The sequence below is a fragment of the Aricia agestis genome, chromosome 3 (assembly GCF_905147365.1).
Source record: "Aricia agestis chromosome 3, ilAriAges1.1, whole genome shotgun sequence".
NCBI lineage: Eukaryota > Metazoa > Arthropoda > Insecta > Lepidoptera > Lycaenidae > Aricia > Aricia agestis.
Genome location: NC_056408.1, coordinates 13,914,566 through 13,929,503, shown reverse-complemented (window position 1 = coordinate 13,929,503; position 14,938 = coordinate 13,914,566). Strand labels below are relative to the sequence as shown.

General features: G+C 36.6%; 1 protein-coding gene across 1 annotated transcript; it reads right to left on the bottom strand.

Annotated features, from left to right (window-relative positions):
- Positions 1-545: 545 nt before the first annotated feature.
- LOC121725545 (activin receptor type-2A-like) lies at positions 546-13,943 on the bottom strand. The gene is made up of 5 exons (XM_042112551.1): positions 13,591-13,943; positions 11,174-12,081; positions 3,302-3,669; positions 1,610-1,760; positions 546-1,108 (listed from the first exon to the last, which is right to left on the bottom strand). Exons 1-5 carry the CDS (start codon positions 13,634-13,636, stop codon positions 935-937), a joined length of 1,647 nt encoding a protein of 548 aa, XP_041968485.1. The 5' UTR covers positions 13,637-13,943; the 3' UTR covers positions 546-934.
- Positions 13,944-14,938: the final 995 nt, after the last annotated feature.

Here is a 14,938-nt window from a genome sequence, read left to right as displayed (position 1 = left end):
TGTCTCAGAGTAAAATTGCATAGAGGGAGCAATAACATATTTACGGTCAAGTGACTTAAATAAATTCTACGGGAAGCGGCGCTGTCGCTATCTTAAAAACGCAGTGCCGGGTTGTGTTTCGATGTGACCCTTATAAGAGTATATTTTTTTTTATTAAATTTCAAAATGGATTTTGTGTTGTTCATTAGGCTGTTTTATGTTACTTAACTTTTTATTTCAAAATAGTCACAATTATTGTGTACCAAGTGCTAGTGTACTTCTTAATTATTATGCTAAGTACTCACATACGGTTTTGCTCGATAGTTTTACTGCAAATCGAGTAAAAATTACTGTGTGGACCGCAAAACTCACAGCTCGATACTAGCTCGATGGAATTAAATAAATCTAACTATTTCCTTCGAACTTACTTGACGCGAGCCGTCGAGCTTTACATACTCAATCGTGTAAGTTTTGCGGTCCACCCGATAAGTTTTACTCGATTCGGAGCATAACTATCGAGTAATGCTGAATGTGTGGACGAAAGCCCAAGCCGTGGTTTTTACTCTACGTGATTGCTCGATCGAGTAAAACCGTATGTGAGTACTTAGCATTAGATTCGTTTACATCGCCAATCACAAAACTGACCAAACCAAGTGAGCGATTTTATGAAAACAACCAAACCCTATTATTATTATTTATCATTGGTATCATTGTTATATTATAAATGTTGTGTTTCAATAATATATTTTCTATGTATGTAGTTTATAAACTTCTAACTCTTATAACAGCATCAATACCATTTCAGTTTTAATTCATTTTTGGCCATTTTAGGCGATCAAACTGATTATATCAAAAATGATTTGGAACCGAGTATATTTTTCGTACTTATATTATGTATTGGCTCCCTCAACACTTACAGCAGTATAAGCGGCAGTTCGTCGCCGCGCTTCGGCGATCACGCGAGCTCGTGTATGAGGAGGGGCGTGGTGTCGGGCGTGGCGGCGGGGGGCGGGGCCGGCGGGGCGGGGCGCTGCGTCGCGACGCGCTCGAGCACGCACGACGCCGACAGCCGCGCCTCCGCGTCGTGGTCCCAGCACTCCTCCATCGTGTCACACAGTACGGCCAGACCCTAATAAGTTTTATTCGAGGTTATTTTGTACAAGTAGTATCATAAGACTTCCTTAAAATATCAAAGCTGGGAAGTTTCACACTGATAAAGTCGATTGAATTTTGTTTTTCTATCTAGAAAGCAAAAGGTGAACACAAAGTTTGAAGTTCAAAATTATTGTAATACAATTTTAATGTTGTTTTTTTATATACCTATCTTTATTTAAATAAAGGGATTTTGCTATATGTTATGCCAGGCCCATCGTAACTTTAATGTTAATATCCATACTAATATTATAAATGCAAAAGTGTGCCTGTTTGTTTATCTCTCTCTGTCTGTTGTCTCTTCATGCACAAACCGTTAAACCGATTTTGCTGAAATTTGGTATGGAGATACTTTGATTCTTGGGAAGGACATAATATTCCCGTGCAATAAACGAATTTTGACGAAATTCGCAACGGAATTGCGGGGATTGCATCTTTTAGTATAAATTTGAGCCAATTATTTACTAAATAAACTTACGGGGTGATTTCGCCATTGCGGCTGTATTTGCGGTCTCATTTTCCTTTGAACAACAGTCTCCTGCATCTCCTCAAGGCCGGGATGTGAACCCACCTCCTCCTCGAGAGGCAAACGATATTGCGCCGCTGGATCAATGCCGCCTTCGATGCATCTGGAATTTTAATATATGGGAAATAATAAAACGAGCGAATAAAAAATTATTTTGCGACTGATGATGAACATACTGTTTTAATAACATGAGCGGTATTAATTTGACTAAGCGAAAAATAAACTAAAATTACGACTAATATTGATTTATAATAAAATCCAAAACGAGCTTACAAAATTTGGATTGCGATTAATCTATTTCAGATATTAAAATTCTATCCGAGCGACTGTATTTCTAAGTGAGCGACTGGAAATACATAGCGGGCAACTTCAATATTAAATATAGATTCAATTTCTCTAAGTGAGGTTATTTATTACGAGCTACTAAAAAGTTCATTTTGAGCAAACTTTTGTGAGCTGCTTTATATATGATAATTGGTTACTGATATTCTATTTGAGGCTTTATATTTTATATTTTGATACGTGTTTTAATGAAAACTACATATTGTTAAATGCGTGCGAATTCGAATGGGGGCGGGGCGACGAATCGTTGCAGTCAGGTGAGTTGGGCTGCGGATCAATACGACTTTTTTGGGTTAGGTAAGACATCGTGGTTATTTTTTGTACACCACCCAGAAGTAGGAGCCCCGCTTAGCGGGTCTCCGTCGAATCATAATTGAAGCCAGTTGTTTTTTTTTTGGTCAGGCCATTAAAATTTTACCCATTTCTTTGACGTTCCGTTAAGGATTATAATTTGTGTAATTTATTAATGATTTTTATATATAAACGGGGTTTACCCGCTCCCCCTCCCCCCTCCTCCCCTGCCCCTCTAAATCGTTGGGTATGATTCTAAACTTTTACCGTTATATAATTTAAGTTCCTACAAATAGAACAATACATATTTTGGGATCATCAAATCAAAGTATGAAATCCTTTCTATCTCTGTTAGCTACCACTTTTTTTCACATATAAAATTGTTGTTCCTCTTATCCAAATGTAGCTTCATTTTTTTTATTATACAATTGTGGCCGTCTATGGACTGTTCGTCCATATCCTTTTTTTGTTATTTTATTATTTAGATTTTTCGCACCAAGGATAATTGAAATAATATTAAGAATTTTAATTAATTGTGGTCGATCACTCCATGGACACTTTTTTTTACATATATATAAATAATATAATATATATATGTGTATATATATACTTAATAGAATAGACTATAATATATGATGATGATAAAAAGTATAAAAATTACATTTGCCAAATATTGAAAAAATGCAGGACGTAACGTTGACACTCAAACAGATATTAGGTCGCTCAAAAATTATAAAGCTGCTCATTTTGTATTTTAAGTAACTCAAATAAATAATTTCTAAGTTGCTGTTCTGTTAATTTCTCGTCACTCACTCTCAGTCGCTCAAATAGTAATTCTGTAACCCAAATTTAGTAATGTTGACACCTAAAACTGTCATTTACAGTCACTCGATTAAATACTACCATTAATATATTATAGTGATAACCATTTTAATCTCTAAGAACAAAAAGAGCTATTAAAATATCACTTGATAATTACAGTAACAATGAAAAAAATCCTCTCAATTTCACCTTGAAACAATTTCCCATAGGACCAACGCGCAAGCGTACATGTCTATTCTCAAAAACGCATCCTTCGTGAAGTTGATAGCTCCGTCGAGGACCTCGGGCGCCATGTACCGCCTGGTCCCGACCTGACCGTGGGCATCGCCGCAGCCGTGCCCCGCGACAAACACCAAGGCCAGGCCAAAGTCAGCAATGCATGCGCTCAAGTCCGCTTTCAGGAGGACATTCTTAGATTTAAAGTCGCGATGGGCGATTGCGGGCTTCCCACCGTCTTCCTCGTGCAAGTGAGCGAGACCCCGAGCCACACCGGCAGCCACCCGCCACGCCTCAGCCCACGTCAACGTGTGCGCCTTCAGGTAGTCACAGAGGGAGCCCTGCCGAAGAAATGGTCAACCCAATAAAATTTTGGGAATACTATAAATTCAATTTTATATAATATTATTATGCTCTTAAACAATAAACTCACATCCTACTAATATTATAAAGCCGAAAGTATGCGAGTTTGTGAGTTTGTATGTTTGTTACTTATCCATCCATCTCTTTCTTGAGGAAAGAGCTCAAGAAAGAGATGGAAATGGAGCAAAAAAAAGGAAATACAGCATACATAAAATATGATAAGCTCATAGTAAAAAAATCTAAAGACCCTGAAAACAAAAGAAAAAGATCACCATCCAAATCTCCATCGACCGAAACTACAGGGAAAAAAATGTCAACACCATACAAAATAAATAAGAGGTTCGACATATTTCGTCCAAGACCCAGCAACGACCCAAAACCCACTTCATAATTCATAATTCTTTATTCACAAGAATGCAGTACAAAGATAGTAGTAGATTAAGTCATAACAAAAGATTCTGTACATTCTACCATAATAATGGTGTGTGAATTTAAATACATGCATTTAAAAAGAAAAATAGAAAATACGATTATTCGTGTTGCTATTAAGTTCATATACAATGTCAATTTAATGTCAAATATAATAAAAGAGATGTCACAATAATTAATAAATTACACAATTTCATTTATACACATTAATCATAAATTATTAATAATAATAATAATAATTAGTCCAATCAATCCTATAAATTATATTAATCTTTTGTGCGCAAAATATTCATTCATATTATAAAAACATTTTTCTATTAGCCATAATGTCAAATTTCTTTTAAATACTTTGAAAGGCAAGTTCTTAAATTCGTCTGGTAAAAAATTGTAAATTTTTATAATCTGTACAAATGCGTTGTCCTTATATATATTTAAGTTACATAACGGAAAATAGATTTTAAATTTATGCCTTTCGTTTTTTCGTCCTAAATCCGATTTCAGTGGGAAATATTCAGGGTGTAACTTTACAAAAATACATGCTTCCTTTATATACATGCTAGTGAGGGGCAGTATCTTAAACTTTTTGAACAGCGGCTTACAACTCTCTAGAAAACCTGCTCCAGCAATTGTTCTAACACATTTTTTTTGTAAACGGAACGCTTTATCAATATCTGTAGAATTTCCCCATAATATAAGCCCATATGATAGTGCCGATGACACATATCCATGGTAAGCACTCAGGGCTGCTTCTGTACTTACTGTCTGCCGTAATCTTTTAAGGGCGTAAACGAATCTATCTAGCTTTGTGCATACATATTCTACTTGTTCTTTCCAGTTGCAGTATTTGTCCAACATAACGCCCAGAAATTTAGTTGAGTTAACTTCCTCAATTTTTATGTCCTTATAATAAATATTTATGTCGAATTTTCGTCTATTGTAATTTTGAAATTGTATTAAATGTGTCTTACTTATATTTATTTTCAAATTATTATTACCAAGCCATGTCAGTGTACTTTATCAAGATTTTCGTTAATATTATTTTTATAGTTTTCGATATCATCGCATTTTATGATAAGTGTTGTATCGTCAACAAATAAAATCTTCTTGTCTGTAGATACATGTGGAAGACCATTAATGTACAGTAAAAAAAGATATGGGCCTAGAACACTGCCTTGTGGTACGCCACATTCGATAAGTTGAAAGTTCGACCGATTTGTTATCTTTTTTCCATTACGTATTTTGCTAATTTCGACGCATTGAAACCGGTTAGATAAATAGCTCTTTATCCAGCTTTTTACTATTCCTCTAATTCCGTACTTTTGTAATTTGTAAAGAAGTAAATCGTGATTTACGTTATCAAAAGCTTTTCTCATATCTAAAAATATAGTAGTAACCGGAATTCTGTTATTTAGGGACTCAGTAATATATTTAATTAGGACAAAACATGCTACAGTAGTATTACAATTCTTCCTAAAACCAAACTGATCTTTCGTGAGGATGTTTTGACTCGATACATAGTCAGTCAGTCTATCTAACATAGCTCTCTCAAATATTTTTGAAATAACCGGTATTAGTGTGATTGGACGATAGTTGTTCATGTCTGTCACATCGCCTTTCTTAAATATTGGTTTCACTATCGACTTTTTAAGTTTTTCAGGAAATGTGCCTTCCTGAAAAGAACGATTAATAATAAAACTCAATGGCTGACATATAGCTGATAGCTTGATTACTTTTGTATTTATATCATCGACACCGACAGATTTCGTATTGTTGAGAGTATGTATCAATTTATATATTTCTACCGGACATGTAGGCTTAAGGTACATTGAATTACTATAATTACTATATTGCATTGTATTATTAATGCCATTCCTATTGAATTTAAAATGACTGTCATTATTCTGATTGATATAAAAGTTATTAAATAAATTACTTATATCAAAAAGGCGTTACATATGATTGATTATTGTAAGATATTTTTTCTATGTCTCTATTTAGATAATTGTCATTAATATTGTCATTTATTATATCCCATACAGCTTTACATTTATTTTTTCTATTTCGTAAAAAAATATATTATTTAGTTGTTTAGATTTGAGTATGCAAGCCTTTAGTAACTTTGAGTATTCTTTGTATTTTTTTTCACTGTGACTTTTATTTTTTTATTTCGCTCAACGGGGAGCCAAAATCACAGGAAAAATCGTAAAAAAACCAACAAAGAATACATTTCCCAATCCGGCTGGTCCCCGTGTGAAATTAGACCAAAACCCTCCAGAGGTAAAAAAAAATACACATAGCAACACTAAACACCAGAACACTACGAACAGACGAAAAATTATCAGAACTGGAAGAAGCCTTAAGTTTAATCAAATGGGACATATTAGGACTTAGTGAAGTGCGAAGAATGGGCGAAGAAATACGAGAATACCCAGACTGCATCCTATACTACAAAGGAGAGAGACAAGGTATGCATGGAGTGGGCTTCATAATTAAAAAACGATTAAAGAAAAACATTATAGAATTCAAAAGCAAATCAGATCGTATCGCAATATTAAACATCAACATACCAAACCATCAATCACCCTGGTCTATCATACAGGCCTACGCACCCACAGAACAAGCGAACGAGAAAGAAAAGGAAACATTTTATAAAACCTTAAATGACACTTTAATAGAATTTTATAAACAAAAAATTGTCATGGGAGATTTTAACAGCCAAACAGGGAAGCAAGAATGTGGTGAAGAAAATATTATAGGTAAATATAGCAGAGGCAAAAGAAATTCTAATGGTTACAAGCTAGTAGAACTGGCCCATGAAAACAACCTGAAAATTATGAATGGATTCTACAAAAGAAAACCATCGCGACAATGGACCTGGATTTCTCCCGATGGCAAGCACACTAATGTAATAGACACAAGTGATTACATACTCACCAATTTCCCATCACATTTCAATAACGTAGAAGTGATTAACAAACTCAACTTCAGTACAAATCATAGAATGGTAAGAGCCACTATGAACATAAGCCAAAAGAGACCAAGAAGTAAATTAGGGAAATCAACAATGTCTAACATCCCAAATCCTCTTCCGGCAGAAGTATTGTTAGAACTCCAAAAAAATATCGAAACACTAGCAGACTGCTGTCTGCTAGTGTTTCGATATTTTTGGTTGTTACTACAACATACAAGAAAAATACAACATACTAGAAAAGTCCATTACATCCATAGCAAATAAAATAAGAACCCAACATAAAGCAAAAGACAAGCTAGGACAAGAAGCCAAAAAACTCATGGAAATTAGAAGAGGGCTAATAAAAGATCGAAAAAACAATCTCAAAGAAATAGAAGATATCAGCAAAAAAATTAATAAAAATATAAGGAAACATAACAAAGAATTAATATTGACACGTATTAGACAAGAAATAGAAAAAACAGGAGGAATAAAGAAAGCACTTAAAACTCTAAAAGAATACAAAGAATGGATTCCTGAAATTAAAACAAAAAACAGAAAAGGTGATGAAATGTTAACTAAGAAAAGAGAAACAATAAATAAAACAGCTACAGATTTTTACCGAAACTTAAAAAACTTACCGGAAACAAGAACAGACAACAATGATTCAATCCACTGCAATATAAACGAGGGAAAAGTCCCAGACATACTTCCGGCAGAAACTAGAAAAGCCATTATGTCCCAAAAAAACAATAAAGCACCCGGCGGGGACATGATAACAAATGAACTTCTAAAAGGATTAGCAGATGTTTTAGTGCAGCCTCTAACAGCTCTTTGACACCATTATTACAACAGAAACCATACCTCAACAATGGACAAAATCAACTATAATACTTATCCACAAAAAGGGGAACAAAAACAAAACCGATAATTACAGGTCCATAAGTCTAATGGCGAATACTTATAAAATCTTCAGTAAAATTATCCTAGACCGCCTAACAAAAAACCTAGATAGAACAACAACCAAAAGAACAGGCAGGCTTCCGTAACGATTTCTCGACTGTTGACCATATTCATTCTCTAAAGCAATTGATAGAAAAACACATAGCTGGGCATTAACTCGTTAATCCGTTAATCGTTAATTAACGAAGTTAACATTTTGATTAACGGATTAACTTTTAAGTTAACTTTTAAAAATATTAACGGACTCGTTAACTTCCGTTAATATGCAGAAGTCCGTTAATCGTTAATCCAATGCCAACTATTTACCGCACGGCACCGCGGCGCGGCGCGAAAACAGGTTCAGGCAGTTAGTATGAAACGACAAGTGCCGGGCGGGCGGGCAGCGCGGCGTCGCGGCACGGCAACAGTGAGTGAAACAAAAACAATACATTTTCAGGCGAGTGCGAGTGAGAAGAGATTTGTTTCGTTTTATCATTTCACGGGTCACTCACTAGTCACTACACTAAAAATTTATCGCTGTAGGATAACTAGAAATTTCCTTTTATTATTTTTCAATTTGACCTTAGAATTGGAGGGGGGGGGGGTCATGTCCCCTGTGACCCCCCCCCCCCCCCCCCCCCCCCCTTCGTACCGCGCCTGATGTTGACAAAGAAGAGCGCAGTGTAATTTAGTTCGGTAGAATACAATAATTATAAAAATATGTTGTTTTGTCCCTAACCTATAATTCACTTCCAGAACCTAAACCAACAGGTTTTGTATATCATGTACACTAACGCAATTATATAAATCATAACAAGGCCATATTACACATATTAACGAATTAACGATTAACGTTAACTTGCGTTAATTCGTCCGTAATGTAACGCTTTAACGTTTAACGAAGCTAACTTTTTTCTTAACGGATTAACGATTAACGAAGTTAACTATTTGATTAACGGTGCCCAGCTATGGAAAAACATAACGAGTATGGACAACCATATTATATCGGATTCGTGGACTATAATAAAGCCTTTGACTCGTTAATTCACACTTCTATCTATAAAGCCCTTCAAAACCAAGGAATACAACAAAAATATATAAACATAATTAAAAAAAATTACAAAACACAGCACGAATACAGCTAGAAGGAATAGGCGAAGAGTTTAAAATCCATAAGGGAGTAAGGCAAGGAGACCCTCTATCCCCAAAATTGTTTACGGCTGTTCTAGAAGACATTTTTAGAAGATTAGACTGGGAAAACAATGGCATCAACATAAATGGACAAAACCTAACACACCCCAGGTTCGCCGATGATTTAGTATTATTTGCAAAAACACCAGCAGAACTGCAAAAAATGCTCAATGAATTATCCGCCGAAAGCCTAAAAGCTGGGTTGTCCATGAATGCAAGTAAAACAAAAGTTATGACCAACAGAAATAAAGATGCAATAGCAGTAGCAAACCAGAAAATTGAATATGTTGATGAATATGTGTATCTCGGCCACATTATATCACCCACGAATTTGATGTCAAAAGAGATCGAAAGAAGGATAACAAATAGCTGGTCAAGATACTGGTCTCTAAAAGAGGTAATGAAAAACGAAAAAATACCAATACGACAAAAAGCAAAAATATTTGACACATGTATCCTTCCGGTGCTGACTTACGGATGCCAAACTTGGAGTATGACAGAAAAGAACATCCATAAATTAAAGGTATGTCAACAAAGTATGGAAAGAAGTATGATAGGCGTAAAACTAAAAGATAGATGGAAACTAACCGATCTACGGAATATAACAAAAGTAACAGATATAATGTAAAAAGTCAAAACCCTTAAATGGCGATGGACGGGACATATGATGAGGTCGAACAAAGAAAAGTGGACCAAATATCTAACAGAATGGTACCCAAGGAATGGAAAAAGAAAACAAGGAAGGCAATGTAAAAGGTGGGAAGATGACCTACCAAAGAACTGGAGAAGAGATTGCAAAGACAGGACTATGTGGCATAATCTGGAGGAGGCCTATGTCTTAAGACAACCAACAAGGAAATAATTTTGTTTTGTGTAATTATGTAAATGTAAAATAATTGTTGTGAATAAAGGCTTATCTTATCTTATGTTTGTTACTTTTTCACGCTTAAACGGCTGGACCGATTTCGACAAAATTTTACAAGGAGGTAGCTGACATCCTGGATTAACACATGGTCTTAATTTTTAACCGATTTCCGGAACGGAGGAGGTGTTATGTTCATTTTATAAATTGATTAATAGGCTATCGCCCTGTCTACTGCTTGGGGGTAGACAGGGCGATAGCCTATCCGCTCCGCCCCCCCAAACCTCCCGCCCTTCCTGGAACTGTTGCTTTTAACTACTTATATTATAAAGCCGAAAGTATGTGAGTTTGTGAGTTTGTATGTTTGTTACATCTTCACGCTTAAACGGCTGGACCGATTTCGACAAAATTTTACAAGAAGGTAGCTGACATCCTGGATTAACACATAGGCTACATTTTTAACCTACTTTCAAAATGGAGGAGATGTTATGATCGTTTTCATTTGATTTTTTTTGTCTTTTTTTGTCACCTAAGTGTAACTGCGCTGCAGCCTCAAAAAGATTAGAAACTCCTGATACACTTTAATCTTATATACTTCCTGGGTAAATGGGTTAAGATTTTTTTTTAAATGGGATCAGTAGTTTATGACATTAGCGCGTTTAAACAAACAAACTCTTCAACTTTATAAGTATAGATGCGCCGCCCGTCCGTCCCGTCCTTCGTCTCACAGTCCTTTACACTGCGAAATGTTGGAAATCGTTTCATAGACAGCGAAGTTAATCATAAATCAGAAAAAAAATACATCTGAACATAAAATATATATTTTTATCTCCTTCGTTTTGGAAGTCGGTTAAAAAAAATAGCATATGACAGGTTAATCAACTTCCATCCTTCAGTCATCAAAAATTGATGTTTCCGATGATCAAACTCAATTCATTTTGTCTCTAATTACCAATAACTATTTACCTATTAATACACAATTTAGTTTACCTAATAAATCGCGGGTAACACCGCGGGGCACAGCTAGTAATCAATAAATCTAAAAACAATCAAAACATGCCAATACACTAACACATTTTTTTTACAAAACTAGTACCTAATACAATACCTTCTCATGATAAGCAGTGATGAGCCAGTATTCAGCTTGCAAATTATCTCCTTTTTTATCGACCCCAATGAAATGCAGGATATCCGGATGATCCATCCTAGGAAGTCTATAGATTTTCTGTTCTGCTAGCCAGGACTGCTTGTCTTGTAACGGGAAAACTTTGACGGCGACATCGCGCGGGCCGAGCTTTGCCCTCCACACTGCACCGAAGCGTCCGCGAGCGCGCACTTCGCACAGCGTAACTTGGCCCAGCAATCCGCCGGCCTCCTCCATGCCTCCGCCCGCCGAGGGCGGTCTCGACAACGATACCTCCCCACTCGCTAACTCGGCGAAGGAACTACTTTTTCTTTTTCTGTACAAAAAGTAGCATCCGACTAGTAAAGCGAACAGCAGAAACAGCGGTGTCAAAATGTAGGCAATAACGGCGTTCGTGTCGCTGTCGGGGGTCGGCAAAGGAGATGTAGGAATTCTCTCAGGAGGTGGTTCAGTCGAAGTAGACATTCCGGCTTCGTATCCAGGAAATGTCATGTTTGCATTACACATATCGCCTTCGCAGCAGCAATGAAGCAGTGGACGCTTGTTGTTGTGAATGCGACATCTCGATGCCCGCTGGTTACAAGCGACGGTGTCAATGAAACATCCCTTTACCTGGACTGTTGCCTTATTAGTGGTATTATCATAGTACCAGATGACAAAGCAGTGGTTACTCTTGTATGCTTCGATAGGTTGACAAGCATCTTTGATGATAGGTTGAGGTGGGCAGGTCGAATTCTCTGTGGAATCGCATGTATCAGGTGAAGTTCCATTGTAGAACTCACAGTATCGCGTATCTATTCCACCTTCCTTTGGCCTTGGTGGCAAGTTTTGATCAGTTTGAATACCTCCTTGAAATGTTGTGGCAGTTGCTCCTAAAAAAAAGGTGTGCTTTAGTGTATTTTTTACGACCACATACTTATTAAACGTAGTTATAAAAACTGGCCAATTACAAGTTTTCTATACCATTGACTTAGTAATATTATATTGCACTATTTTTTAACCTTTTTGCTCATTTGCTTAAGACGTCTAACACGGCACTAAATGCGCCGGCGCAGCGCGGCTACGGGAGTGATTTGTGCGGGAAAGGGAGGTCGTTCGGATTATATAGGTGTTCGGATTAGCTGGGGTTTGGATTTCGGACTATCGAGGCCCCACTGTATATTGATTTTTTATATTAAGGGGCACCCCTTAATATATTCATTTTTAGGGTTCCATACCTAAAGGGTAAAAACAGGACCCTATTACTAAGACTTTGATGTCTATCTGTCCGTCTGTCGGCCTCCAGGATGTATCTCAAGAACCGCTAGCTAGATTTCTGAAATTTTCACAAAGTATGTATATCTGCTGCCGCTTTAACAACAAATACTGAAAACAAAATAAATATTTATGTTTATCCCATATAATAAACATAATTATTTTGTAATTTTTTGCTCAATGTCCATAGTGGCAATAGGTAGGCACTTGAAATGTTCACAAAATACTCAATTGTATCTATACTTCAATAATTAATGATAAAATAATCAAGGTGGGGCTCCCAAACAAAGCACACTATTTTTGGCCTATTTTTGCTCTATAACGGTACGGAACCCTACGTGCGCAAGTCCAACTCGCACTTGGCTGATTATTGATATCAAGCAAAAAAAGAGCAAAAATAATTACATGAAGCCCCACTTAAATATTTTTATTTTTTAATTATTTGTCAAAACTTCAACTGCCTCGGTATGACAATTCTTGAGATACAGCTAGGCTAGGTGGATGACAGACAGCAAAATCTTAGTAATAGTAAGGTCCTTTTATCATCCGTTTGGGTATGGGATCTAGGGTAGATTAGAATTAGATAGAGAAGTGGTTCAGTGGCTTTGGCAACAAAACAGACAGTATATAATTTATACCAGAGGTTCCCTAACTCCTTTGTTTCGTGGTCCACTTTTAAGGTGTTGGTGTATACTGCGGACCCCCTGTAAAATTGGCTGCCTATATTCAGGAGAAGTCAAGTCGGGTCACCAAATATTTTTTTATAGACCCCTGTTAACGACTTGTAGACCCCCATTTTTTTCCACACAAGCGTAGACCCCTGTCGGGCTCCCGTGGACCCCTGGTCCACTTTGACCACTTTGAGAATCAATGATTTATACCATTATAGACTATGTTTAGTATTAGAAATTAAATAAAAACTTTGCTTATGTCTGTATTTTTAAGTTGTTCTCAGTTCTTGAGGGGAATTTGTGAGAATCTCTTGTTGTCTACCATTTTTAATGTTTCACATTGAATTGTTTGTTGAAAATTATGTTGGAAATAGTGACATTTTACTGTATTAAAATGTTATATTAATTTCAACGGTGAAACCATTGTTTTTAATAATAGGAAACAACTATTCTTACCTAACGCCAGTAATAAAGTACCCAGGATATGCATTTTAGAAGTCATCGTGAATGGAGACGCAGACTGAATCAGGCACTGAAGTCAGACCGGTCGACGGTCGCATCAACCAATGTTATTTTTATACACGGCCCCGACATGAAAGGTCTATTTAGGAATTCTCAAATGAAAGACATGTCAGAGTAACACCCAAATAACGCACTTCTTGTCCCACAATTTATAACTACACATATCACTTAGGTCAACATAACATTGACTGTATGTATAAATAAATGTTACAATTAAATTTTAAATCATGAAATAAAGGCGATTTGGATTTTATTTATCCGATTATTTATTCACAAACATTCATGAAATTAAGTCACAAGCAGTCACAGATTATTAATATATATTTGTAGACAAGCAGTGTTGCCAACTTGCCAACCCCATCATAGAGCTAATGGCGGCTCTCGACATATGGCGGCTCTCGACATAGGCGAACGCGTTGGCCAACGCGTCTGCAGACGCGTTGGCCCAATGTGTAGAACGGGCGTTCGCGCGTTGGCCAACGTCTAAATACCTACGGCCAACGCGCGAACGCCCGTTCTACACATTGGGCCAACGCGTCTGCAGACGCGTTGGCAGTGCGCTTGCAACGGCGTTTGTGAGTAATCCACACATAGGAAGGTCGTTCAGTATGCTTTGGATCGCGCCAATGTGCGGACGGATTCAAAATAGATGTTTAGTCGCTAACAGCTGCAGCTGTTTATTTATTCACAGCTTATAATTACTTTGTAAATGTGGACAAGAAAAAGTTTTTAAAGAATTTCTCGAAATAAATAAATAAAAGGCGAGAAAACGTAACAAACAAAGAAATAAACTCACTTTTACATAATATTTTATAATATTAAAATAATATAAGTAATTATTTTATTACCTACTTATTATTTATTAAATTATTACATACAAAAATTATTACATATTATAATAATCATCATAATTATAACTCCGGGCAAACTGATCGCGCGGCCTATGTGTGGATGGAGCGCGAAGCTTGACAAATGTCCTTTGATCTTTTGCCGACATTTCCGACCCGCGCGGCAAGCTCGCAGACGCGTCGGCCAACGTCTAAATACCTACGGCCAACGCGCGAACGCCCGTTCTACACATTGGGCCAACGCGTCCGCAGACGCGTTGGCCAACGCGTTCGCCTATGTCGAGAGCCGCCATATGCTGTAGATTAATCTGTGCTGTAGATATGCTAGAAAAAAACTGTAGAAAACTGTAAATATCAAATTGAAAAACAGTAAATCTACAGTTTTATATTTAAGTACGCTAATAATTAGGATCCTAACTGTTTCCTTTATATTA

What these genes read in the sequence shown, in the direction of transcription:
- LOC121725545 (XM_042112551.1), bottom strand. Translation starts at nt 13,636, where the DNA reads ATGACTTCTAAAATGCATATCCTGGGTACTTTATTACTGGCGTTAG. An exon ending in TACTTTATTACTGGCGTTAG is followed by an intron (nt 12,082 to 13,590) that starts GTAAGAATAGTT and finishes CCTTTTTTTTAG; the next exon opens with GAGCAACTGCCACAACATTT. An exon ending in CTATGGGAAATTGTTTCAAG is followed by an intron (nt 1,761 to 3,301) that starts GTGAAATTGAGA and finishes TTAAAATTCCAG; the next exon opens with ATGCATCGAAGGCGGCATTG.